The 27,302-nt window shown below is 40.2% G+C and overlaps 1 protein-coding gene across 5 annotated transcripts in view; it reads right to left on the bottom strand.

Moving 5' to 3' along the window:
- il1rapl2 (interleukin 1 receptor accessory protein-like 2) overlaps nucleotides 1–27,302 on the bottom strand; it is a 468,801-nt gene that overhangs the window by 48,543 nt on the left and 392,956 nt on the right. For all 5 annotated transcript variants that reach the window (XM_037076491.1, XM_037076496.1, XM_037076494.1 and 2 more), the window contains one exon: nucleotides 13,589–13,663. In XM_037076491.1, the coding sequence (XP_036932386.1) occupies nucleotides 13,589–13,663 (75 nt within the window). The remainder of the gene's footprint in view (nucleotides 1–13,588; nucleotides 13,664–27,302) is intronic.

Genomic DNA, 27,302 nt, shown 5'->3' with positions numbered 1-27,302 from the left:
ACCCCCATTACACATCTAAAAGTGATAGAAACAAACTATTCCACTTAAGATCCCTCTTTGGCTTCTCTCCTCCTGTTCCAGCTCCCACAGCTGTTCAAGGTGTGAAAATGTTAAGAGGGGCAAAAAGGTGCTGCCCCTGGAGACCAAACACACTTGCCAACAAATGTACAGTCAGACACATGAATGAATGCACAGGGACAGAGGCTGAACAACGGTGGACAAGGTATGCAGAGTAAAGCCGTTAAAGCTTTCATCATATTCTCAAAGTCTTTTTTTTTCACATAAATTAGACAAGCAAATATTTGCCTGAGCTAAATGCAAAATCAAGAACAAGAACAAATGATTAAAGTCATATTAATTAGACATGGATGGGGTACTGTTGAGGGCTTAAAACCTATATTGTAAATTAACACTTTCCTAAATGAATAAATAATTGTGTCTCAGTCAGTGCCTAATGACAATCAGTAGCTGGAGGTCTGCATTTACTTACAGTCAATAGAGATTGTTTTATTTTACATTTGGAGTTGTTTAAGGTTGGTAAAACACTCTCAAACCTCTTTATGGTTATACTATTCTCCTACTCTTATATTTGAATGAATGCCTTTCCTACAAAGGCTACCTTTCAAAAGGAGAAAAAAAAAGATGTCCTACTAGCCCTCACAATCCTCTCACCTTTTACAAGGCATCAGCAGCACATTACGTCAGCAACACAGTCTGCAGCCATGGTTTTATCCTCTCTGAAGTTGTGGAGGTTCATGAGTTAAATTGTTTAGCTTTATTTGTGTGTTTACAATTCAATATATAAAATATACACCAACCAGCTGAAGCATTAAAACCACTGACCAAATACACCCCCTAAACCTAACCCCCAACGGATTATGGTTGGACCTTTTAAATCAATTTCTATCTGATTAAACTGGTTAACACTGGCTAAAAGCTGTTTCACACCAAGTGCGAATTTCCGTGCAGATTATTCGCAGCCCAAGCCCTGTTACAAATTACATTGTTTGAACTATAGAAATCTGTTTTGAATTATGTTAATGAATAATGAAACAAGTGCCACACTTAATGCACTCGACAAAGCCGACACATGTTGTCACTGCCCACGACTTGATTAAAATGGTTCCATACCTCTAACTTTTCTCCAGACTTGCTCAATGTTGATTCTCCTGCTTTTATTTTTTCTTTACACGTTCAAGCTCCATGTTGCACATAAACTACACAATCAGTGATGCCAGTAACGCGATACTCTAATCTGACCACTTTTTGCAGTAACAAGTAATCTAACACGTTAATATTTCCAAACCACTGACCAGATTAAAGGCACTTATTCAAGTCACTGTGCGTTACTATTATTTTTGTCATTTTCCTTAGTAACAATATATATTTTTGCTTTCTTCTTGCGTCTCAGGGAGTGATGTGGGGGGGCGGACAATCATGTTTTCAGCATGAGGAAAACTCACGTGTAACACCACGCATCGACGCAAACGTAAACAACAATGGAGGGAGTTATTAAAAAAACAACAACACACAAATGCTTGATCAAGAGCCAATTGCTCGAAGAGGAGCTTGAGAAAAGGAACCGTGACATTTTTTCATTTGGTGCGAAATTAATGCGAACATTTCGCACCGAACTCAGTGTGCATGCTTTACATGCAGAACATTGCTGCATTTTCGTATCGCGCCGGTGTGAAGCTGCTTTAAGTATTGTTATGGTATGCCATTGCAGCCCAATCTCACACCAAACACCTTCACTCAGGAGACTGGGGTGAATCCTATGTGTTGTCAATCGTGAATGGTGATTGTTTGAAAGCAGATCTATCATGCTTTTTCATTTTTTTCCTTTCCTCCAGTGTTTGATATAGGTTCTTTTGCATGTTAAGAATGAACGTTTAAAAGGTTAAGGTCCACACTTGCATGAGATTGTTTCTCCAACAGAAAAACACTGCTCCTGAAATGCCTTGTGATTTGCTCCGCCTTTAATTCTGCGACTTCTTGATGACACACTATATCACTGAAGTAAAAGTTTTTCTTCTACTGCTTTCTTTCTACTGCTGCATTAAAACTGAGAGGTAACACTGTGCATCGCTTGTTGTGAGGGACTCTCAGCAACTGAAGAAATGACCAGTGATACGTCTTGTGAAGGACTACAGTACTATGAGTATACTGGAGGTACTGCATGGTGAAAGTCTCACTTCACACAGCCTCACATACTCCAGTCATTAATCCTTTCAGTGAAACCCTCACTCACTCACACACACACACACACACACACACACACACACACACACACACACACACACACACACACACACACACACGGTAAGGTAGACTTTCAAAGGGGATTTCTACTTAATAAAAATCCAATTCTGGCTCCACAGGATTCTTATCCCACAGAGAGAGGGAGAGTTTGAAAAAGGGAGAGGGAGAGGGGAAAGACAGCAGGAGAAATAATTAGACAGTGATGGAGACACAGAGATCACTGTGTACCAAACTGTGAGGAATCCTTTTTTCTTTCAGGACGGCATTCACGGGAATCATTTCTATAATGAAATCCGCGTCATCCAAAAACAGACACTCTTCAAAACTGTGTCAATTAATAATAAAATAAACTAGTTGTAGATGACACACTTGTTTTTATGATAATACTAATCTTAAAAGGCAAAAAGCATTCTCTGAGCTCCCCTGCTGCCAGTAAATGAGCAGAATTCAAGGTGACTCTGGGTGTTGATTCCTCAGGAAGATTCATTGTTCTGATTCACTCGCATTCCTCTCACTGCACCATACTACATGCTCAGCAGCTAATGGCAAACAGACAGAGTTAGCCACCAGCTGGTGAACAAAATGGAGTATTCAGCAGCCACATATAAAGGGCCACAACAATTTTATTTAACAATGACATGTCTTTGTTGGGTTTACAGTTTGTTAGACTCCCCCCTGGTGACCAAACAAATCTACTGCTGCTGCAAAACTGAGAGTTTATGTCTTGCTCTTCTTCTTCTATGGGACTCTGAGCAATCAGGGTATGACCAGTGATATGACTAGTCAATGACAAGTAATATCACCATATACTGAACATTGCTCAGCCCTAACCCTGTTGCGCATATCATTATAATGATACAGAATGAATAGCTTGTGTGCATTTTGTGTTTTGGAGGATCCTGAATCATTCTGGAATGTAAAAAAAAAACAAACAGAGAAGTTACACACACACACACACACACACACACACACACACACACACACACACACACACACACACAGGCAGACTTTAACTGTAGGCTAGTTGACCTGGGGCAACAATACGAATCGTTCAATTTCCCCATAAATACCTTCCTGGTCTGCGCAGGGACTTAAACCATTGACCTCGCAGTCTCAAGCCCACCTCTCCATTTCACTCTTACTTGCTGCTGTTATCTTTGCCTATGATAACACAGTGAAACAGGTGTTCAGGTGACCGCCTCACCTCCATCAAACACCTCTCTCGCGTGTTTCCTTGTACTCTGCCCCCCCCACCCACAGTCTGCATCTCCATCAGGCCCTCCTTCGCCATCAAGGTTGCAAACAAAAGCTGTTTACCATATTCATGAGGCCGCCGGATGACAAATGAAAGCGAGAGCAAAAGAAAGAACAAAAACCCACTCTTTATCGCGCTGTCATCGCATATCGATCATCCTCTCACCTGCAATTATTTTCTCAATTCCTCCGCTGCTCTCTCTCCTTTCAGCTTTCATTGCCCTTCTATTCTCTCCCTCACATGTCTGTCAACAGCCTGTTTATAACAAGGCATTGCCGCGTGTGTGCGCGCACATGTGTTTGTGAGTTCGCACATTACAACACTGACAGAAAGGCTAAACACCCTGTACTGTTTTATGCGGTGTGATGTTTTGTGAATGGAGAGTGATGAAGACAGAAACACTGTGTATGTGTGTTGACAGTGACAAAGAGGCAGCTCAAACACTCCCACAGCGCTTTGCCTCCTTACTTCCCTCCCCTCCTACTACAGATCTTTTTTTTTTTGTTACTTCTTCTTTGTCTCTTCTTTTCTTCTACCTATTCATTCTCCTCCTCCCTGTCTTTCATTCTACTGTACTACTGTTCTACTACTTCTACTGTACCCTCAGGTCTGTTTCTTGTTACTCAAACATTTGCTAAAATCTCACCGGAGCAGCCAATGTCCACTCACACTTCAGTAACTGTAACAAGCACCGCACACTTGTCAAGCTTTGGATTTGTCCACATGCTGAGGAGTGACATTCATCATACAAAGAGTCTGGAGGGTGTCCAAAACAATCATCACAATCTGTGAATGTCAGCATGTCTAGCTAAACTACCTTACCATGTTCAACTAAACAAGAATCATTTCTTTTAGGAACTAGGTCATTTAAGTATGTTCACAGAAATAAATGTATATATTAAAAAAAACAAAACAAACTATTCCTAACTGTGGCATCCAAAGCAGCAGCTTTTCACATTAAAAGGAGTTATTGATAACTATCAGCTGCAAAACACAGCATTCCACCGTCCCCCTTCCGCTGGACTCACCTCACAACACATGTTGTTCAAATCAACTGGTTTCCAGTTTATGTGCAAGTTAAGGACGTGCTGACTTATGCTAACATGCTGACTTGTTTGTGTCTGTGTACAACTACTCCATGTACCTTAAATTGCCTGGGAACAAGTAAAGTATTTTGAATCGAACTGAACTGAAATTAATAGAATTAACATTGCTTACACTATCTAATGTTGCTGAATGTGACTAGCAATCGTTAGCTAAAGTTGCTTATGTAAATGCAAATGTTTATTTTGCAAACACAAGCTAGGTAACATTAGGGCAGTAAAGTATGATGGAAGCATCTTGTAGAACTCTGCCTATGTTTTTTTTTTTTCCTCTCTACAAACTGGCAGCTAACAAGACTGTTGATCATTTTGAACCTGACAAACACTTTAAAATGACTGATTCACAATAAAAAATGTGAAGAGGTGCGAGGTACTTTTATTCTGTGCCTTTCTGAATGAAGTACCTCTTTATTTACACGAGGTCCCCCAGCTGATGAACATTTTGCTTTTAGATATTTTGTTAAAGAAAGTGTATGAAACCCATGACTAAAATAGTTATACATTCTGTCACTGTGTATAGAAGGAAATCTACTGAAATAAAGGATTCCCCTTTTTGCTAGCAATCCCCATAAACCCCCTCAAGACCCCTTAAGGCAGTGGTGTCAAACTGATCCAGAAAAGGCTGTGGCTGCAGTTTTTCATTCCAACCAAGCAAGAACACACCTGATCCAAATCAGGTGTGTTCTTGCTTGGTTGGCTGATTGGTTGGCTGATCCAAATCAGGTGTGTTCTTGCTTGGTTGGAATGAAAACCTGCAGCCACATGGCCCTTTACTGGATCAGTTTGACACCACTGCCTTAAGGTCTCTAACTCAACTTTGAGAATCGTGGCTGTTAAGAGTTGCTGCTAATGTTAGCGGCTCTGTTCTGCTCTAGGAGTTTACACTCAGCAGCAATACTACCTGAGACGATGTGACCTTTGACTTCTTCTTTGTTCAACCACTTTCCGTTTCCTGTCCTGATCACCCTTTGTTCTTGTTACTCTTCCATCTTTCTTTCCTTTATTCCTCAGTTTTCCTCAGCTCTGTTCTTTCCTTCCCTTCTTTGCTCTTAGTTCTCTCCATCCATCACTCTTGAATTTTCCTTCCCTTCTTTCCTTACGTTTTAATATTTTGTATAAAAAAAAAAGTTCTTTCCCTCCTTTCCCACGCCACTGTATTCCTCTCATCCATCCTCATTATTTATTTTTCTTCCCCACTTATTTTGCTCTGTTTTCTATCCTGTTTAATCCATGTCTGACCTTCTCAGTTATTTTCATTTATTCCAAGTACCACTTTTCAGCCTTTATTACACAGACAAGCTTTTTATCACCCTTAACAGGGCACACAAAAATAAATGATTACATTGTATAATATTATTGTAGATAATTTGACACTTTTGTGCCATTGTGCTGCATTATTCAGTCTCTGAATTACACATCTGACGATGACTAACAACTGCAGGCACAACCTCGCTCTCTCTCACGGATGGAAATCTGAAATATAAAGACCTTTGTTGCGCGGTGCACCCCTCCCACCTCACGTTATCGCTGTGTGACAGTCTGAAAGGGAATAATGACATGACACATCACCATTTTAAGGTCTGTGAATGAAGGGGCTGAATGAGTTGAGGAAGAAAGACAAAAGGACAGTTAGAGATATAGAGAGTGGCGGAGGGGAGACAGACAGATGGAGGCAAAGTGAGATAGAGGCAGACACCTCGCAGGGGCCGGGGGAGACAGACGTAGAGAGATAAAACGTGAAGGGGGAGAAGAAGACGGAGACAGACGGAGAAAGTGAGACAAGGGGGGAGAAAGAGGGAGAGACAGAAAGCCTGCCTCCTTATCTCACCCTACCTTTCACAGCGCACCTCTCACCATGGCACCTAATACTGCTGAGTGTGTGTGACTTTCTGAAAGTGACAATGGACATGTTTTCCTGTATGTGTGCATTCATGGAATGAACTAATGTTTCAAAAATCACTATTTTTCATTATTATATAATCAATGTTTTTTTTTTTTAAATTAAAGGTGGAATATGTAATTTTTGTTTTTCAACATTTAGAAAATATCTAAAATTTTTAACAGAATGCGAAGAAAAACACATTTTAGCATTGTGTCAGAGATGTTTATGTGTTGTGTTGCTGAGACAACTACTGACGTTAGCATGCTAACTAGCTACACCGATAGCGAACACTCTCCCTATGTTTCGGGCTCCCAGTCCAGGCAGAGTCAGCTAATACAACAGCTAGCTACATAGTTAAGTGAGTGTACCAGTAAACAGCAGCTGCTGTTAGCAGTAGTTAATGGTGATGTGATGCCTCCTTTAAGTTTGGAATATGAATAGTATGTATTATAATATTATTGTATATTATATATTGCATCTTTAACTTTTCATAACAGAAAATACAATATAAAGTGCAGCATAATGTCTTCAGTCTTTCAGTTTTGTATAACCAATAGTCAAAATTCGAGGACATATCAGAATTACATTCACATAACAAAGAAAAGCAGTAAATTCTTACATTTTGAGATGCTGGAAGCAGCAAATATTTGGCATTTTTGCTTAAGAAATGCTTTTATTTTTATAAATTTCTTTGTGTGTGTGTGTGTGTGTGTGTGTGTGTGTGTGTGTGTGTGTGTGTGTGTGCACCCTTAATTTCCATGAGGCTATGTAATCTGTGTGATGCCCACATCTGCAGTGTGCTTGTGCTTCTTTTTTTTGTGTGCGTGCACCTGTGTGTGCTGAGGTGATTTCCATAAAGGCTATTTATTTAATCTCCCAGATGACTCGTGTGTCGCCAGCCAGTGAACACGGACAGCTGAGGTCTAATAGCTTCGTCTGCCAGGTAGAGTTCAGGCAGTCACACAGTATGCAACCACACACTATCTCAGAATTAGTGGAGCTGAGTCAGTTTGGGTGTGCTTGGCAGAGGTATGTTACTGCTTACTAAGATTATGTCTATATTCTAACTATATACCAGGGGTACTCAAACACAAATCTTAAAAGGCCACAAAGATTTTTTTCAATGATTCAAAGGTCCATGTAATGAAGTCAATCAGGCCACATGCAATAATAGTGTAATATTCAAAACAAAATTTCATTTTCATTCAAAACAACAACAAAAATACGAACTAAAATAAAATGTCATTTCCATTTTGACATAAATTAAAATACATAGTTGAATATTTCCTCTTTTTGTTTGCCTTCAAACATTGTGTCCATCACTTCAGTCATGCATTCTTTTATTATTTATATTTATTTCTGCATCTGAGAATGGCTTCTTGTGCTTACTCAAAATCCACACCACTCTAAGTGAGCACTCTGTTGCTTTTTGTTGTTGTGTCATTGATGTGACAAGAATCCTGTTGCAGCTTGATGTAACGATTTCAGTGCATTTATTTGTGTTATTTGTGTTGTTCTTACCTCTGAAATTCCTGTGCTTCGTCTCATAATGCCATTTCAAAGTGGAAATCTTCATCATAGCTATAGTCTCCTGGCATATTAAGCACATGGGTCTTGTGCTGGTTGGAGGGAGCCCATTCTTTTTGAACTGCCGATTTTCACTGTCCACTCTTCTTTTATCAGTGAACTTGGAATACGCCACTTTCGTGCAATCTTGTCTCCTACAGCCGGCAAAATGTCAATATGCGAATTGCTCCAAAAGTGAAAGTTAAAAGTTGCACTCACAGCAGCTGTCTATGTATCGTTGGCATGGAGACAAGTCCCAGTGTAAACGTGCTGACCCAATCAAAACACATGGTAAAGGAATAATAGTTTGGGGGCCACAAATTGGAGGTTGGCGGGCCAGATGCGGCCTGGGGGTCGCCGAATGAGTACCACTGCTATATACTTTCCTTGTATGGTTACTGGTACACCCTGATCTAGAAATGTATATTCTGGATTTTGAGTATTTAATTTGGTCAAGAGAAATTATGCCTCGGAAATAGAACAGGGGAACAGGGGAAAAATGTGGTGCATAATCTGTATAACTTTGTTGATCACATGTATCATTTCTTTACATTATATTACATGCATATTCATGTGTTAGGTGTGTTACCACATAAAACCATAGAGATACGGCAACTCATGCTGTGGTCAGCTATGAACCGTTTCAGGTAAACTTGACAGGTGTCTAAAGCAGAAGGAAATCTTTTAAAATACAATTCTGACCATATCTTACACATTTCCCCTTTAAATATGAAGTTACAGCAAAGAGATTGTAGACACAGTGAAACAGCTGGTTCCTCTGAAGTCACCAACGAACATGTTAAATCTTGTACAGCGTAAAAACTAAAAATTACGGTTTTATAAGGGGATATGTGTGGCTCTATTTCTTAGATGGATACAGTAACTCTCCAGGATCTCAACTGGATGCCTTACAGTCAAGTTAAAGTAACTAAATACACAACTGTTTTACTTAAGTACAGCTTAAAGGTAGGCTACTAACTTAGTTTGCTTGAGTAGTTCCACTTTCTGCCACTTCATACTTCTACTCCATTAGACTTCAGAGGAAAATATTATACTTTTTTAAATGTTTTACAAGCCACCCAACGGTATGTCAAGAAATATGCCTTAAATACAATAAATCAATTGAAATCAGCCCCACACTTAGCAGCTGCAATATGTGTTTACACTAAATGCATCAATAATCATAATCCAATAATATGATATGCAGTATTCTCTAATGTGCTATTCTGCAGAGTATACAATCTTACTTCTAATACTTTTAGTATATTTGGAAGATAATACATCTACTACTGTATTTCTACTGTACTTGAACCACTGTTGCCAAGCAACTGTGCATGACAAGACAACTCAAAGTACCTGCGTCTAGCCAAGAAATATTGGAGCACAGACAGTGACCTGCTGTACAATATCTATGCTGATGAGTCAATAGAAGTTCTGTCCTTACACCCACACTACCTCTACAACATCAGACGGTTCATGACATGATTAATCCAGCATGAATATAACCACTGATTCACTTATTTGAACACGAGTCTTTCTAATTTTAAACAGATCTACCAGCAGAGCTTGATTGAGGGCACGATTGCAGTCCACCTAGGAGTTAGTGCAGTCAGCAGTCATGAAAAGTCCAACTTTGTCTTTTTTTTTTTTTCCGTAAGACTCACTGGTCAAAGTTTCGAGCCTTTCCTTGAAACCATTTCTTTCAAGTTTTTCTACACAGAGTCCAATTTGGGAAGAAGAAGCAGTGTGGAGTTGAACATGAGGATAGTTTTTGGATTGAAGGGATAAATGAGAAAACAGGCGACTGTCGAGCAATTAGCTCAGCCTCACTGGCTTTAAATATGACAGACGTTTAGGCCTGAGATCATTGGGGAAGACAAATCATGGAAGAAACTTAGCAATTTGTTAAGCTTGTGATAAATGAAAGGAACATTTTACTTTACCAGTTATTAAATCAAATTGTGTGTAATTTCTCAAACCATTTCACAATTTTCATACCCCAGTTTATGATGTGCATTTTCATCATAGTGGTTTTATACTCACATTAATTTTCACTCTCTTCAGTTCCGTCAGTTCTATTCTTGTGGCTGGCATTCAGAAAAAAACAGCAATTCATTGTTGAAGATGTGAATAATAAATGACTTAAGTGTGGCAAATTTTTCAACACAACAAATTCTAGTTAGAGAAGTTTTCTTTGCTGATTACTTTTATTTTCAATCCACACTTTTCATAATTTAACTCATTCTTCCACTCTTTTAGCCCAGTCTCTTGGAGAAAATGTTAGCAGTAAACACTTATGTTCCTGTCAGGAAGTGGAGGGGACAGTTTTGGAACTAGAAGTGATAAGGTTACCAAGCCAGCGACCAACATTTGAGTCTGCATTTCAGCATTTGTAAATATGATGCACCACTGGATATTTTCAAGGAGACCTTGGGACAGTTTCCAGCCATGTTTGTGGTAACAGAAGGAAGTATTTAAAGCCAAAACTTGATGCTTTCTGAATGCTAACCAAGTGTTTCTTGTGCCTAAACCTAACCGGAGCATGGGCCCAGTATTCTGACAATAGAACATGTTTAGACTAAACCTAAAGAAACGGAAAGTTGCATTATAAAGAAACTCAGTTTTAACTTAACTGTGGTTTTGCAGAAACTTACTTTGCCTATATTTATTCTGGCAATTGGGTTGGCTTCATATGAAACCCTGACTGAAGACAGGATATGAATGTTCAGGATGAGTTTAATAAAATACAAAAATATCAGAAAAATGGATGAAGAGATATGAACTCGGACCATGTTTGTTTATGCAGAATGAGCAATATACTCCTGTTACCTCCAGAGAGGACCTGTGACACCAATACTAAGTTATTGCCTAGTTAAAAACACAGTAAGCCTTCCAATAAATGCTTCTGACATTTACATCATGTAGATTCAGAGCCATTTCCAGGCCGTGCATGGTGCTGATAGTATACCTATCTAAACTCACAATGCGGGGCTTTTATTTATCAGGAGGTGTGCAAATAACTCCTCAAACATCATTACTCTTCCTATTAGAATCTACTTTTTTCACATTTTCATACTTCTATCATCAATCAATCTTTAATTATAACTCATTTTGTTTGTCTGTTGCCGGCAGCCCACATCAGTGTAATAATAACAGCGGGCGTAATGAATTGTGTTTATAACCCACAGCATTACAGAATAATGAGAAAAAGCAGAGGAGAGGGAGGAAGGAGGAGAGAGGAGGCAGAGAGGAAAAGAACTCTGAATTAAACACAGGAAAAGAGGAAAAGAAGGGGAAGCAAAACCAATGGTTAACACAGAAAGGAAAGATGTAGATGGAGAGGAGAAGAAAAAAGAACGAGTGAATGTAGAGGAGAGGAAGAGAGACAAGGAGGGGAGAGAGGGGGGAAAGGAAGGAGGAGGAAAATGAACAACATAACTGCAGTTGCTGATGTAAATCTGCCCCAGGTTAAAACAAGATGATAATTAAAAATGTACTGCAGGGTCACACTGACTGTGTGTGTGTGTGTGTATGTGTGTGTGAGAGAGAGAGAGACAGAGAGAGTGTGTATACAGTGTGTATGTGTGTCTTACTGTGCAGCCAAAAAAATAAAAAATAGGGGGGGAGCAAAGGTGTCCCTGCTGCAATCAGTGTACAGAGGCCTTAGGGCCTATTTGTTGCTACATCAATCTGGAGTTAATGGAAACACACAAACACACACTCATACAACACATCCCAACACATCTTCTGCCTACAGTGCTAACATTGTCAGAGCAAGTGCTGCACAGCAGGAGATACACATGCAAGCACACATGTATGTACTTGAACACACACACACAGCTGGCAGGAAAGCAGCACCAACCCGCAGCACAACACAACACAACACACACTGTGGGTACACGAGGAAATTCTAATGAGATGCCTTCAATTCTTTACTTCCTGTCTCCTCATTTCTTTCTCTGATTTCGTCATCAAAAAAAAAAAAGCTTTCATGCTCGTGCTAACACAGCGAAAACATTTTTAGAGGTTGATGTAAGTTGCCAATCCACACATCCTGTACTCTCAATCTGAAAATCACCCGGTGAAGACAAATCAAAGTGAAAAGACTACATTTGAAAATGTCATGCTTTTTTCCTGCCAGTTCTCATCAGTAGATAAGACAGCGCCTTAGCGGGCTCTGTAAATGTTTTAGCAAAAAGTAAATTGGATTTAGTGCATGAGTCACTCTTAACCGCTGACTAGAGGAGATGAAAGAACAAAAACGCAGCTGGACAGTAATGAGTAGAGCGCAGGCTGATAGCAAGCAGGGTGGCCTGGTCCTTACGGAGGCGCCATCTTCACCTGCTGCAGGGCCTCTGATCTGATTGATACTGTTTCCGTAAAAGGTTACAAAGTACAATATTACTGTCAAACCCCCAGAAACAAAAGGTGGTGAGATGGTCAAATGTCAGAAAGACGGTACATTGCCAAGGCCCAAATGCCGATAACCCTGTACGATAACCCTGACCCACCTATACCTGCTTGACCATAATTTAAGCCTGCTCTGACTTACAATTTAAAACAAAGTGAGACCATTTCATGGATCAGTCCTTTCATTTAGATCCACCAAAAGTAAATTGGGTTTGTGCTGGGCTGGGACATCCTTGTTTCATGGACGTCTGTTCTGTAGTTCTTGTGTAATCCTGATGAGCACCCAACTAACCAACCAACAACATTTTTCATCTTGCTCAAGATGAGTCAGAATGAATGGGGCACCATCCTGAAACACACTATCCAGTATTTCATATTTTAGCTTTATATTATAGCTACATCATCTTAAATTTGAAATGATTTCCAGGTGGGAAATCACAACCTGATCTGATTGCTACAACATAGAAAACTTGTTCATTGACATGTTTGCTAACAGCTTTTCAAACTGATGTCAGTGTTGCGTTTAAAGTGTGTTGCTGCCACCAGTAAATGGTTATTGTAGATTAATGACAACAAAATAGTGATTTAGTCTGTAGCTAGTTCACATAATTTGATGTATGCTGTTCTTAGCGCTTTACACTGAGCACTAGGGGGACATGGGTGTAGTTGTCATACACAGTGACAGACAAAGAAAGGGCGCCATCTTGAAGAATATCATGAACAATAATAAAGCATGACACGACCTGATCACAAACAATACATCTGCTCAGGTTGTGTGATCCGCAGGTGAAATCTATAAACTAAAACTTAAGGCATACATAGTGTGGCTCCCGTTAACCACATGCGTCAAGTAGAAGTCCAGCTGCAGTTTTCATTTATGCCTGAAGGTCACACTGGAGTAGCACTTGAGCTGGCCATTTCTGTCGTGACAAAGCAGACAGCGAGGTGGCGGCGGTAGAACCCCAGCAGGCCACAGACATGCCACACCATGAGGAAACGCCACAGAAATGAGCACTTTGCAACAGCCTTGATAAAATGATTTATAAAGACCTTAAGGATTACCACTTTAACCTGGGAATAAAGATAGAGAGAAGAGCTGTTGGTCCTTACCAGGCGTGATTTCTATCCCCGTGTCTTGTCTCTCCGGGGGATAAAGGACCTTAGGAGGCTGAGTGGTCTGCAGAGCTGAGAAAAACAGAGGCAAAAGTAAGAACATTGGATATTTAATCCATTCACTGCAGCAATACTCATTATGTCAGTAAAGGTAGGTTTAATGTGCTAGCACTTCTGTAATAATTGGGCAGAAGCCCATAAAGAGGTTGTGCAAAGACAGAAAAAAATGAGAAGGGTGAGAGAGCTTGAGGCCGACACATAAAGCATATAAAGAACAGAAAACGTACAGGAAGTCAGATTTGACATTTGGGTTAGCCTTAATAACAGCTAGGATGTAGCTATAGGGCTCCACAGTACATTATTTTGTAACGAAAGGTCATGGGAGAGTGTCGGCCTTTGGTCTACCTGTTGAACACTGTTCTGCAGCATCACAAAGCCAAGTATAAAGAGAATGGCGCTCAATTACATCACAGCTTCGAGCTGCTGCCTCAGCCAGGTCAACGCATGGCTTATCTCACCTTGTGACTTTTTTTTCCTGTCTCTTTGCAGACAAGGTTGACTGACTTACAACACTGATGACCACCTGACACTATCTGCTCCAACCTGAACCGGGGTTTACAACCAAATACTTACAGAACCAATGACATTCCCATCAGGTTTGGTTGTATTGTATTCTTTTTATCTTTCATAATCATCGCAGATAATGTCACAGTGGTTGTAGAGTTGCAATATATGAAGAAGGTTGATTTGAGAGTAAATTTAATGTCAGATGTGTAGGGGGGGATGTGCTCAAGCAACAACATAAAGGGTGCAACGCTTGTGAAAATACACACATACGCAGAATGAAAGGTACTCCTGGCGCTGATGCATCCACGCTGTTTAAACACATTAAGGACTACTTGTTATGACATTCCCTATATTTGTCTAACACTATCAACCAAAGCTCAGTGTTTACAGGTCAGTGACTACAGTGGATAGTTTACAGGCTCATCCACACCTGAAACCGTTTCATTACTCCGACTTTCAACAAAACGTTTGTGGATAAACAGTTGTTTGTTTGTTTTTTTTCCCAGCTTGCATTTCAGCTATTTCCCCCAACAACCCCGCCAATCCCTCTATCATTCCATCTCTCTCACTCACGGTCTCTTTGATAAGATTGATAGTTTAATTTGCATTCTGAAGGGATCACTGCACCCATGTGAGATTAATGAGACAACCCTTCACCTAGGCCCCCTCCTCTTCCTGTTCTGTCCCCTGTTCCCACCCTTTTGCTCTCTGCTTTGTCATGGTATTCCCATCACCATGCTTCAGTCGCTGCTCTCTTCCAAAGTAAAACTCAAGATATGTGATTTGACAAGTAAGAAGATAACCATACTGCAGATGTAGAAATGTGTCATTTTCAATTAGTTCAAGCTTATTTTATTGAAAAATATTCATTCTGCACTTTCTAGCAGACCTACTATGGTATGTGTTTTTTCCTTTCCTTCAGTGTATTAAATAGGTTCTTGTTCATGTAAAAGCCCAGGAAAAAAAAAAAAAAACCTACAACCCTAGCCCTGAAATACAAAACCAATGTGTTTATTTAAGCATTAAAGCATGCAAACATCTTCCAGTTTAATCTAAAAATATAATATGAGCCTGATAATGAGCATGATATGTTTCTGTTGACAACATAAGAGATCACACATGGTTTAGTCGAAGTGTAACAGTGATTCGGTGCACACACGTATTTGACTGCACCTTCCTGCTATTCTGTGAAGTCATTGTGAACCTGCCTGTGTCAAAGTGAGAAGGAGACACAGTACGAGCTTTGTCAGTAGTGATTAAGTAGTGGTGCAATGCTTCTCCCCTACTTGTGCCTGTGTCTTTATCAAGCAACACACCTAACTAAGCCTGCTCTCAGATCTGCAAGACCATACCGTGAATTGTAAGTCTCTACATCAACATTCTAATGATACCATTGCTTCTGTATACAACGCCATATTGTATCATTTGGCCCTCATTGGACACTTTGTCTGACTGCTTTGTGGCTAAACACAGCACTACTGGCTGCAAAATTACCAAAAGATCTGTCACAAACCAGATGCGCCGACCGACAACATGTCATCGCCTCACAAAAGCCGGGAGGTGGAGAAGGAAAATGTGAGTGTTTGGGGTCTGTGTTAACCTGAATAAAAATCTGAATATCAAAAGGTTTGTGGTGGATAGATGATAATGATGGGGTTGCTGTTTACTTGTAGCGCACAGCCTCGCATACACTTACATAGATGGACACACACACACACACACACGAGCATGCTTTTGAGTTCTTTGAACGTTTCATAATGCTGGCCTGTTCTGAAAATTACAGTGTTCCGCTGAAGTGGAAATAGGTGTGCACGTCAACTTCTGCATGTGTGTGAAGATGGTCCGCTCTAAGCGCTGGGCGATTTCAACCAAACAGCTCCAGGAAGTAATGTTTCACAGGAAGTAACACAAGAATGCAATCAGGTCCCTTTTACGTGTCTTTGTGTTTTTCTCAAATCCAAGGAACTGACGCCTGCAAACCCAAGCTTGGTTTGAGATGAAAAACATCTGCATGTGACAAGACAACAACTCTATGCCACAAAAGCAAGGTGCCTTTCAATACAGTACACAAAATAAGCTTGTAGGTATTCCAGAGACAACTACAAAATCAATGTTAAACTGCTGTAATCAATGTTGTTACAATAACATACTAAGAATGACACATTGATGAGCTCATAAAGAGTTATCATGAAACTACACAGCGTCCCTAAGCTCTGTTTAGCTTTTATAGCGTCTTTCAATTCATTGTTTTGGTTTTACGAACTGCAACTGTCGGACTGTGGTGGTGATCTCATCAGTGTGATTTCTAGCCACTGCATAAAAAGGTTTGATAAACCCGTTGTGAACTACCCGCCAAGCATCAAACAGCAGGCAGACAACATTAGCTGCTGGCTCATGGGCATCATGAAGAGATGCTAATGTTGCTGTGCTTAATTATAAAACAGGCAGTTCTTTTGTTGCATGTCCTTATTTCGAGCCCCCACGAAAACCATGCTCGAACTGGGTGCGACCTTCAGTGCGTATCATTGTATCCTTGTTCTTCGAGCAAAAGGTACAGTGTGTTATTCTCCATGAAAATCTACGTTCTTGGATGGCGATAGTTGTACTATAGTTGTCAAATACAGCAGCTTAATCAGTAGCCTCAAGCTTCAAACTGTGGCACTCTACCTATCAGTCTAGTGTCAGTTTTGGACATGAAGGACCCTGTGGACCATTTAAAAATTAGATGTTATATGCATCGTCCGGTCATACTTTCAAAATAGAGCTTGCTGACAAACAGTTAAAATTCTAGGACATATTAAGACTTTTGGACCGTGCTTACAGTTGTGAAATGGTCACAGCTTGTTTAGGTTTAGGCACAATAACTATTAGGTTAGGTTTTGGAAAAGATCATACTTTGGGGCTAAAGTGACTTCATTCATTTACTAGCTTGCATTCTGTAATTTACATTATGTTAACTTATGTAACATAATGTAAAAACAAGTCATTATTGACTCTTTGTCACATAGGGTTAGGTTTAATGACAGTACAGTTTCAAACAGTTTCAAAGTGTAAGTTCCCTGACCAGGCTGCTGTATTTGAGAGTGAGAATGGGCTGCTACTTTTTTTAGTTTTACATTGTGTAATAGGGTGTAGCCACTGCCCACTACACATCCCTGATGTGCCAGTGCAAAATACACTGTTTTTTGTGAATATTAAACAACTCAAAACTTGTGTGATCGACATCCTAATTGTGTAAACGGAACAGACGTACTAATTACCTACACCACATTACAAAGACTCACACTACAGCTGTCTCAGTGCTGCTTCATCTGCTCTTTGGATTTCAAAGATTTGAGATTTGACCTTTTCCAGTTAGGTAGTGCGGTGCCGAACTTAGATGGAGGAGTCAAAGTTTGTTCAGTGCTTGCTACATATATCATTTTCTTGAACCTAGAGATGTGTCTGTGTGTGCATGCATGTCATCATATATAAACTTGTGGTTTGAGTGCCAGAAAGTTCAGAATATTTCAAAGTAATATGAATAATTTTTCTGCAACTTAAGAACACTTTGGCGCCGTCTGAACAGTCTAGATCTGATAATTTCAAGGTGCTCCAAGCAGATTTAAACAAACACTGTCTTATTGCAGTTTTCATCCTCACAGATGGAATGAGCAGTGTGGTGACCTTTTTTATCCATGACCATGTAGAACTCTAATGACAGGATGTGTCACAGCATAGGAAACTCTCCTCTGACGTTATGACACAGGAAGACATTTGTTAACTTTTAAAACAACAGTCTGGATGATGTTAATTCTTCCTGCTCTGTGGCCTATAATGTTTTGTGCTGCAATGGAATGACCTCGGCATTTTTAAGGATCACTTAGTTTTGACCTTTGCTGCTTTCAGTTCGGTGAAAGCACCCAACACTTTCTGTCTCATCCGACCTTTGACACATTGGACTTGTTATTTTTGTCATAGGGTTAGAGGTTTCCAATCTAATTTGAGGGAGGTTTTGTAAAAGTATAAAATCATACAGGCTGTCACAGAAAGACAGGCACTTAGAGGAGACAATGGTTCAAAGACTGAAACCTTTCTTGGTTCCTTAAATGGTTTATGACGCACACAATCCGTTTTTGTAACATACGAAATTAGATTCAAGGGGAAGCATTGTACATAATGTTCATCAAAAGTCTTGAATGAATTTCCATCCACACAACACATTTGCAAAGCAGACTCTAACCTAATCATAACCCAACCCTTAATGGTTGCAATGTTTCGGTCTTTTGGTCCTCCCTGTTAGCCTTACTGTTCTCTAAACACTACAGTGAAAAATGCACATTTAGTGCTGTTCAGTGTGCATAATTTGATACTTCATTCTGTATATCAAATTGATTTGACCTTTCTGGGAAATATGAAATGTCTTGCGGCGCAGAGAGGCTGGAGACATTAATGTTAAGTGTTGATACATTTAGACTTGTATGTCATGCCCTATTCAAAGTCAGACTAATTTGTTTCTGTCTGAATCCACTCTAATTTGAAACGTGTCCTTTTTGAACTGATGGAAGTGACCTGTCCTGAAAATAAAATACGTCATTTGATTTGATGCAAAGCAAACAGCTGTTTAGTTTTTAAGTTATCCTTGTATTTCTGTCATTTCTCTCTGTATCCTTCATCTCATCTTGTTTTTTGCAGCACATCCTTAAATCTAAATGACTGAGTAAGTCATTGCCAGAGACATGTAGCAACATGTATCACCGTTCTCGAAACAACGAGACCGTTGCAGTGCAACAGCAAAGTGCGCGCTAGACCTTCCTCGTACTGTCGCAGTTTGGTTGTGCTGAGGCAAGAATACTACTTGATGAGGTTGAGAAAAAACATCATGGTTTGTGGTGAAATAACAGCTTTACTCATGTCATTTAAGTTTTGTACATTTGCTTCATGTATGTCTCAAATTGTGTCATTTATGTGCCATAAATTAAAGGGATTTGTCCTAATCTCGACTTTTCCAGGACAAATTGAGAATATCAAGAGAAAGGTGACCAGGTGGCATTATTACCAGTGCCTACAATCTCCCACCTGGTGTGTACTGTATCTTAGATGTAATTAGCTGGGTTTTGTGACCTATGCATTGATAATCAAATTTACAGTGTGAACACGGACAAGTTTTAGATTTATCTCCAGCAGGCCATTTGTGGATTGTGACTCATAGCATGCTACCTAAGCGTAATTCTGTCTTGTGACAATCACAAGCAGTCACAATCAATGAGTCAAGAATAAATCAAAACAAAAAAAAATCAGATAAATCATTTTAAAGCCCAATATCACAAATCACAAAAGAGCAAGAGCATAACATTCAAGCAATGATGAGCAAGCAAAATATTTTATATCCTCGAACATTCTGGTAACTTAAAGGAGAACTTTCGTTGATTTAATCATGCAGCTTCATTGCTCAAGCTACCCTTGACTTGCCAGTACTGAAGACGGGAACACATTTGGTCCAACCATTACAGGGCTCCGTGAGAGTTAGAGCATTGACAGCTAACAGAACTTTACACTGTGTTTTAAGATGTGTTTTTGGTCTAACTACCGGAAGACACAGATGTCAACAAACCGGTATGTAGCTTCTTGCACAAACACACTGTTTGAACTCCTTTTTTATTCATTTTGAGTCATAAACGCTACAGTGCTGTGTTGTAAGGTGTCTGCTGATGTTGCGTAACTTTTGGGGTGAGATGTGGAGCATGTTAAGAAGCTTAAAACACAGCGTAAAATTCTGACCCTATGCTGTTAGCTGTCAATGCTTACTCTCCATTCACGGAGCCCTATAATAGTTAGACCAAATGTTTTCGTGTCTTCGGTACTGGCAAGTCAAGGGTAGCTTGAGCAATGAAGCTGCATGTTTAAATCGACCAAAGTTCTCCTTTCAAGAAAACTTCCCACTGAGAACGTTTTCAAGAACATTAGGGCATACCTTTCAAGCAATGTTATCAATGAACATTTTAAGGAGGTTATCACAAAACATTTTTGTGATGATTTTAGAGAATGTTATCCTCCAACATTCTGGGAACTTAAAGAAAACTTCCCACTGAAAACATTACAAGAACATTCTAGGTAACATTCTCAGAACTTTTTAGAATTATAAATTGCAAGCGTGGCAGTTTGTCAGCTCCACAAACATGAAACTACAGACATATTTGATATCACATAGCGTGTACTTTGAGAGTTTGAGTGCGCAGCTGTCACTAAACATTATGCTTACAATTTAGCGTGCTATCAGTCACTGACTCACATGTAAATCCTACCAGAAGTATGGATAATGTTGGTGCCTGCTATTATTATCCAAAATAGGCTGATCACATAGGACAGTGTGTTCCTTTACAGAAGACTTGACACATCCGTTCTTGGATGTAAATCCAACATCTGCTCAGAAAATGTGAAGGTTGAATCACTCTCAGCGCAACAAATAAATTCTTCCTGTTGACAAAAAAGCTGACTCATAGCAGAGATGATGCAAGTCCAGCTTCATGCTAATGTCATCATGGTAATCTGGTGTGTGTGTGTGTGTGTGTGTGTGTGTGTGTGTGTGTGTGTGTGTGTGTGAGAGAGAGAAATAGACATAGGCAGATTTTATGATGCAATGGCGAGTCTTTGGAGAGAGCCGGATCCTGAAGGCGTAACATGCGGTGTAAAGTGAGTGTGTGTTAGATCGATGGGCTTTAATGTGAGCCTGGTGCAAGGGCTGAGGTGGGAAAAACATTAACCCAAAACTTTTTCACACTCTCACTCACACACTCTCTCTCTCTCACACACACACACACACACACAGAGGCGTATGCATTGTCGTTCATTATCACCGACACCATCTGCCACGGAGTGGTGCCACACTGGAGGGACACCCTGATGGTGGAAACAAGCGCTCTCCCTTAACTCTGCACATAGAGCTGAATGATTTAAGACATAAATTAAAAATGAGGGACTCTGTAGGGAGGGGAGGAGGTTGCAGAGGAAATAGAACGACGCTTGATGAGCTCGGCTGTGACAGGAAGCAGGTGAACAAATTCAAACAGCTAAAGCGCACAGACAAGCACTTTGAAATGTTTTGAGAGCTTGGAGCATCACAATATAATGTTGAAGCTGTGGTGTTATGGCAGAAAATACACATGATCACCTCGCCTCATCTTGTTTACTTTACTTAAAATTATTTCTAGTTTGACGGAATGGAATCAGGAGACTTATTTTCGTATACCTCTCGACCAGGGGCGCCCAAACTTTCTCCTTTAGGGGGACAAAACTGAAACTTGCAACTTCAAGGTGTCCCTCCGTCAGCCATTCTCAGATCATGAAATTGAACAATGTATTAAAACCCACCTATTCAAGAGTGTTTTTTGTTACAAAAATAAATCTTCATTAACAGTTAGTTAAGGGTAGCATGCTAACCTCATTAGATTATCTCCAACATTATATCTCACAATTTGCTCATAATTTGAGTTATTTTTTTAATGTTTCAAACTAAAATTCTGACTTATTGTAACATTGACTATATGTTTTTTTCTTTACAAACATCTGATTGGCGGATTTGAACCTCATGACAGGCCAACCCTCCTTGGGCAGCCCTGCTGTAGGCGGTTTTGGGAACATTTCTGCAATTTCAAACTACTTACAAAGCAGTGTGGTCATTTCTGTGTCTCTGGTAAATCTCTCGTCATTGGTGTAACTTGAAGGTCAGAAACTTAGAGTGTTGCAGCTGGAAGACTTATTGATTTGATGTAAATGACTAAACCTGCCAGTTTTGCTCAGTTTTAAAATGGATAAAGAGATCAATATAATGATAAAATAGCAGCATATGAATATAATAAGTGAAACAACAACACGATGACAAGGTTATGTGACGGAATCAGGACCCTCTGATTTAACATCTAATTCCATCAGACAGAAAGTGCAATCCGAGCCTGCCATTGAGCCTCGCCAGAAGGTGAAATGCTCTTCAGACGATTACAACGAAAAATCCATTTGGCTGCGACCCTGGAGATCTCTCTCCATGTCACCAGCTGACATACCCCCACAGGCGGATATAAAATGACACCAGAAAACTGCTCGTGCTGGAAAAAGAAATGAGATGAATAAAACAAAAGAATCTGTAAAAAACAAACAAAAAAAAAACAAAAAACTGCAGTCTGGTCCAACTACATCCTTGAGAAGCACAGCTGGCACTGCCACCACCACCTCTGCATATGTGTGTGTGTGTGTGTGCGTGTGTGTGCGAGTGTATAGTTAGTAATTCTAATTAGTTGATTTAAATCAGTTTAGGGACTCTTACCTAACTGCTGCCGGTCCCGCCGACAGCATGGATGGGAACACACACTATTTCCAGTGTAGGGGCTGGGGGCAGCTCAACCACCCATGGAGATTTAGCTAATTATCTTTTCTGCTATCTGTGGGCTGCAGAGCTCTCTCCTGCCTTTTCTTTCACAAAGGCTCACGCTGAGCAGGTGGGATAGCTGTCATGACACTGAAGAGGCAAGAAATGCATCGACTTTTAAATACCTTTCTGTGTAACAGACGCACACAGTAAAGTCAGCGCTGGGACGAGTTATTTGGGAAGGAGGCCCATCAGCATGTCACTCAAAACAGTATTAAAGCAACATTATGTTACAATTTCGAGAATCAAGTTGAACTATAATTTTGTGAGTAAAGTTGAAATGTGGAGAATAAAGTCAAGTCCTCTCATCCCTCAAATCAAGTTAGGGGAGCTGCCTGCGCATCTGCTCTCTGCCATTACTACATCCTTTCAATTTCAGCTTGCACGGATGCCGCCATCCCTTACGTGCTTGTGTAGTTTTTCCTTCTGAACAGACGAGGTTTTCAGCACAATCTCTTCAAAGTCCTAGTACTGACAACTACGCTGTGTTTATGAGCTAAAAGAGAAACTATTTCTTTGCTGCTCATAGACGACTCTGAAGTCGGGTTTCACCAGTTCATCAACACAATGCATTTTGTTGAGGCAGTCACATGTGTTGTTTGATGTAGTCTCATAAGGTTTACTTTAATCTTGAAATGAGAACTTTATTCTCGACATTTCAACTTTTTTCCTGACGTGCATAATGAAAATTAAAACACCTTCCTCCTGACATTTTTATTCTCACCCCTGGCTCTTACACTCTTCTGTAGCCTGGGCCCAGAATCGACCCCATTAATGTTTGGTGAGAATCTTGATACAGGATTATTCTTTCACACTTTCTATAACTTTGCCAGATAGATCTGCAAAATCCGGCATTTGTAGGCCGCTGGTGTCTATGAGTGAGTACAGTTTGATGTGGATCCTAGATCTGAGCGGTCGGATAATGATGAAGTGGTTATGGGTGGTTTAGAATTCAAAATGACCCAGGGCTATCGAGTTTGATATTGATTCAGCTGGACTGAATTAAAGGGGTCTGTTGTGCCTTGGTAGAGGTATCCGCTCTATTGCATGCCATTCAGTTCTTAGTCATGTTACAGATATAAGTTGGTTGTGTGTACAGAGCCCCTAAGGACACATAGTTGCAAACAAAGTAACTGAGTTCCTTATTAGCATGAGATAATATCTTGCTCTTGTGATATTATCTTGTGCTCACCAGAAACTCAATCATATTTCATTCTTTTTGGTTTTGGCCCTGTATTCACATAGAGAACTGAGCCTATGTATGTTGTGCAGTTTGGAGAATTTTAAGCAGAGGCTAACTCTATTACTAATTCTGTGTTTATATGACTTTCAGCTGACATTTGTATTTTGATCACTATGAATAAAAACACCTGTTATTCGTGAATGTGGAGCTTGTTCATGTCCGTAGATCTACAGAGGAGCAGTCTGTGAGTTCCTGGTACGTCAGGTAACCTTGGCGAACAAAAGATCTTTGTACAACTTTAATGAAAAGGTGATTTGGGGCCAAACTGTTTGATTATGATGACAAATGCATTTATGACATTGAGCAAGAAGTGAGGCCCATGTGTGTGTCTGTGTGTGTGCGAGTGTAACTGCGTCTGCCGAGAGGTGATAAGACCTTTAATAATGAGCTTGTTCATTCCGTCATCAGTCAATGCACTGTCAGTGTCTCGGCCGTATTCAATCATTAATACATTTTTCATTTGCACACAGACATTAACAGGGAAGGAAAGAGAGCGAGTAAATGAACATTGAGAGTGATTGAACGGGGTCTAGACAGTGACAAAGTCTCTCGCTCGCACACACACACACACACACACACACACACACGCGCACGCACTTTCCGTCAGTGGCGAGGTCACACTCTGTCATTAAACCCGAAATTTACATACCACCTTTATCATGTGCACACACCTTCATCTCCCATCATTAGCCTGTGAATGTCTGAATCACTTCATTTCCTGAGAGGAGAGCATGTCATTGGATGAATCACAGGAAACGTCTTTCTCTCTCCCACACGCATCTCTCAATTGATTCAAGTTTTTATCTCTCAAGTGAAAACAAACCAGGGTGAGTGTTCACGCTGGTGGCTCATGAGGCATGTTGCTGCAATCTGCTGCAATTTGTGGCTTTAAGGAAAAGTGACGTTACTTCAATAACCTCCACCTGAAGTCTGGCTCACAAATTCCCATTGTTTCCGCTGACTTCCTGAAACAAGCTCCATGGCAAATTGTGAGATAACACCAGAATCCATATTCCTTCAGTGTGACACACACACACACACACACACACACACACACACACACACACACACACACTCCTAATGAGGATAGAAGTGGCTGCCAAAGAACAAGGTAAGCATATCACACACACACACACACACACACACACACACACACACACACACACACACACACAAACACACACACACAAAGAGGTACACACACACACTTCCTGATCGATGGATTCTGTCCCCTCGCCCCCGTATCAACCTCGCTGTGATGCATGGTGGGTAATTATTCAAACCTTTGTGTTTTAACGAGAAACATGACTCATGACATGCATTCCATTAAAATACTGTTGCGGGTCAGTGCTGTGTTCATCTGTCATCACAAAATATGTGTTTCATGCACTGAAAGGAATACACACAAACACACACACACAGATACACTCTCTCTCTCTCTCTCTCTTACTCACAGTAAATAAAAGTGACGCAGGACACACTGTGATGTCATACATATTCATCATGAAAATCAATATTGGAGATGAAGATCTATTGATCGGGATGTAAAAACTGGATATTTGTAATTGGCACTGAAGCCACCTGGTCATAAATAGACAGTAAATATCATTAGATATGAAAAATCTATTTCAGGGTTGCAGACTTGCTTGATATGTGTTAGTGTTGAAGCTGACTCGCTCCGTTTGCAACAAATAAAACAATTCCACAACAGTTCTAATGAGTTGAAGAAACATTCCTTCGACAGCAACAGAGAAAAACATGTCCACTGCTTTATTTTAATAAACCTGACACACACCTTGTTGGCAATGTGACGATATTATTCCTGCTATCCAACTGTTACACAAACTACAATGTATTAATATTAGGAAGACTGAGGGAAGGAAAACTTGTACTTTTTTCTTCGTTTTCTTCTGACTCATTTTTTTCACAAATTTTGCAGCTTGAGCATTCATTGTGATATGTGTTTTTTTTGTCACCTGATTAATGAAGTAAAATATTGACTGGCTTTTCGTCTTTGGTTTGGTCTTTGCAAACTCCCAAGGAAAATATCTGTCTCTTTAGGTGCTGACTTCTTCACTATGTTCAGCTGATTCGCTGTGTCCGTATGACATTTGGTGCAGACAAAGAAGCGTACTGTCGCTCTGGCATAACTTTTGTGTAAAAAATGGTTTACTGTTGCAAACAAGGTTGATGTGCACTGTGAGAGGGATCAAAACAGTAAAGTTTTATGTAAGAAAAAAAAGGGTTAGGCTGAGGAGAAAAGGGTCATTTTTGTTATCTGTTTAAAATATTATCCTTCAATACCATCAACTCTTAAGGTCTTCTCTGATGCAAAGTGAGCTTTGAGGTTTCTGGAATCAAGTTAAGCCATCTAGGGAAAAAGTTTGGGCACTTTAAGGTTAAGACTTAAGCGTTTGCTTGATCTTAAAAGTCTCCAGGAAATGCAGCTCTTCTTTTTATTTTTCCCCATGTTTCTGTCTCAAAGCTCGAGTCACGTAGACGAATCTTTGCCTAAATTCTAAGCTCCCAACAGGAAATCTTTGTCTGTTCAGTCTCAAAACACCTAAGAAATATATAACAGACATCTTTGAATGGATAAATTGATCAAAACAGTCGATCAATCTTCAGTCAGACTGATGAATGTATTTCTCTTTTTGTTCTCTGTTAATGGTCCCTGGTTGCAGGTTATATTAATTTAGACTAGCTAGTGTTTTAAAAAGTTTTGTAAAGTACTCAAGGCCCTCAAGGGGGATTGAACTCTCTCAGTGTTTTCCCCCGTGATACATTACAAGCTCAGAATGGGTTTTCGAGTGATACCCTAATGTATAGACCGAGAACTGTTAGGCTGGCGAGGCTCCAGAATGTTTTGCACCCATAAGTCCTGAGGTCATTTTGGGAAGAGCACTGAGGGACCCACACACACACACACACATACACACACACACACAAACGCATGCATACACACATGCACACATGCGCGCACACACACACACACACACACACACACACACACACACACACACACACACACACACACACACACACACACACACACACACACACACACACACACAGACCCTGCTGTTGTCTCCATCTGCTGAAAATGCAGGGGGGTTTGAACTGTGTCCAAGTGGCTCTAGCTGTGTTTACTGCTGTTGATGTCTGGATACATTTCATTAAAAGGTGTGTATGTGTGTGTGTGTGTGTGTGTGTGTGTGTGTGTGTGTGTGTGTGTGTGTGTGTGTGTGTGTGTGTGCGCGTGTGTGGTACTGTGTGTATAGATTCAAATGAGCACCAACAAACAGGCTTCAACTGGTCTGGACCAAATGTGCCTAAACGAATTTGTGCAAACGATGAATACATCCAAAAAAACCTGATTATGGTTAAAGTCATCGCTCTGACAAGTAAAGAGGTCAAAGATCATGGTTTAAATGTTTTGGTGACATCCCAAACGTGCAGCAATGATCAAACAGAGACAGAAACAGACTTCTTTATTTTCT

Source organism: Acanthopagrus latus, chromosome 18 (genome assembly GCF_904848185.1).
Source record: "Acanthopagrus latus isolate v.2019 chromosome 18, fAcaLat1.1, whole genome shotgun sequence".
Taxonomy (NCBI): domain Eukaryota; kingdom Metazoa; phylum Chordata; class Actinopteri; order Spariformes; family Sparidae; genus Acanthopagrus; species Acanthopagrus latus.
Note: the sequence above shows the minus strand (reverse complement) of the source record. Positions and strands in the feature narration are given on the sequence as shown.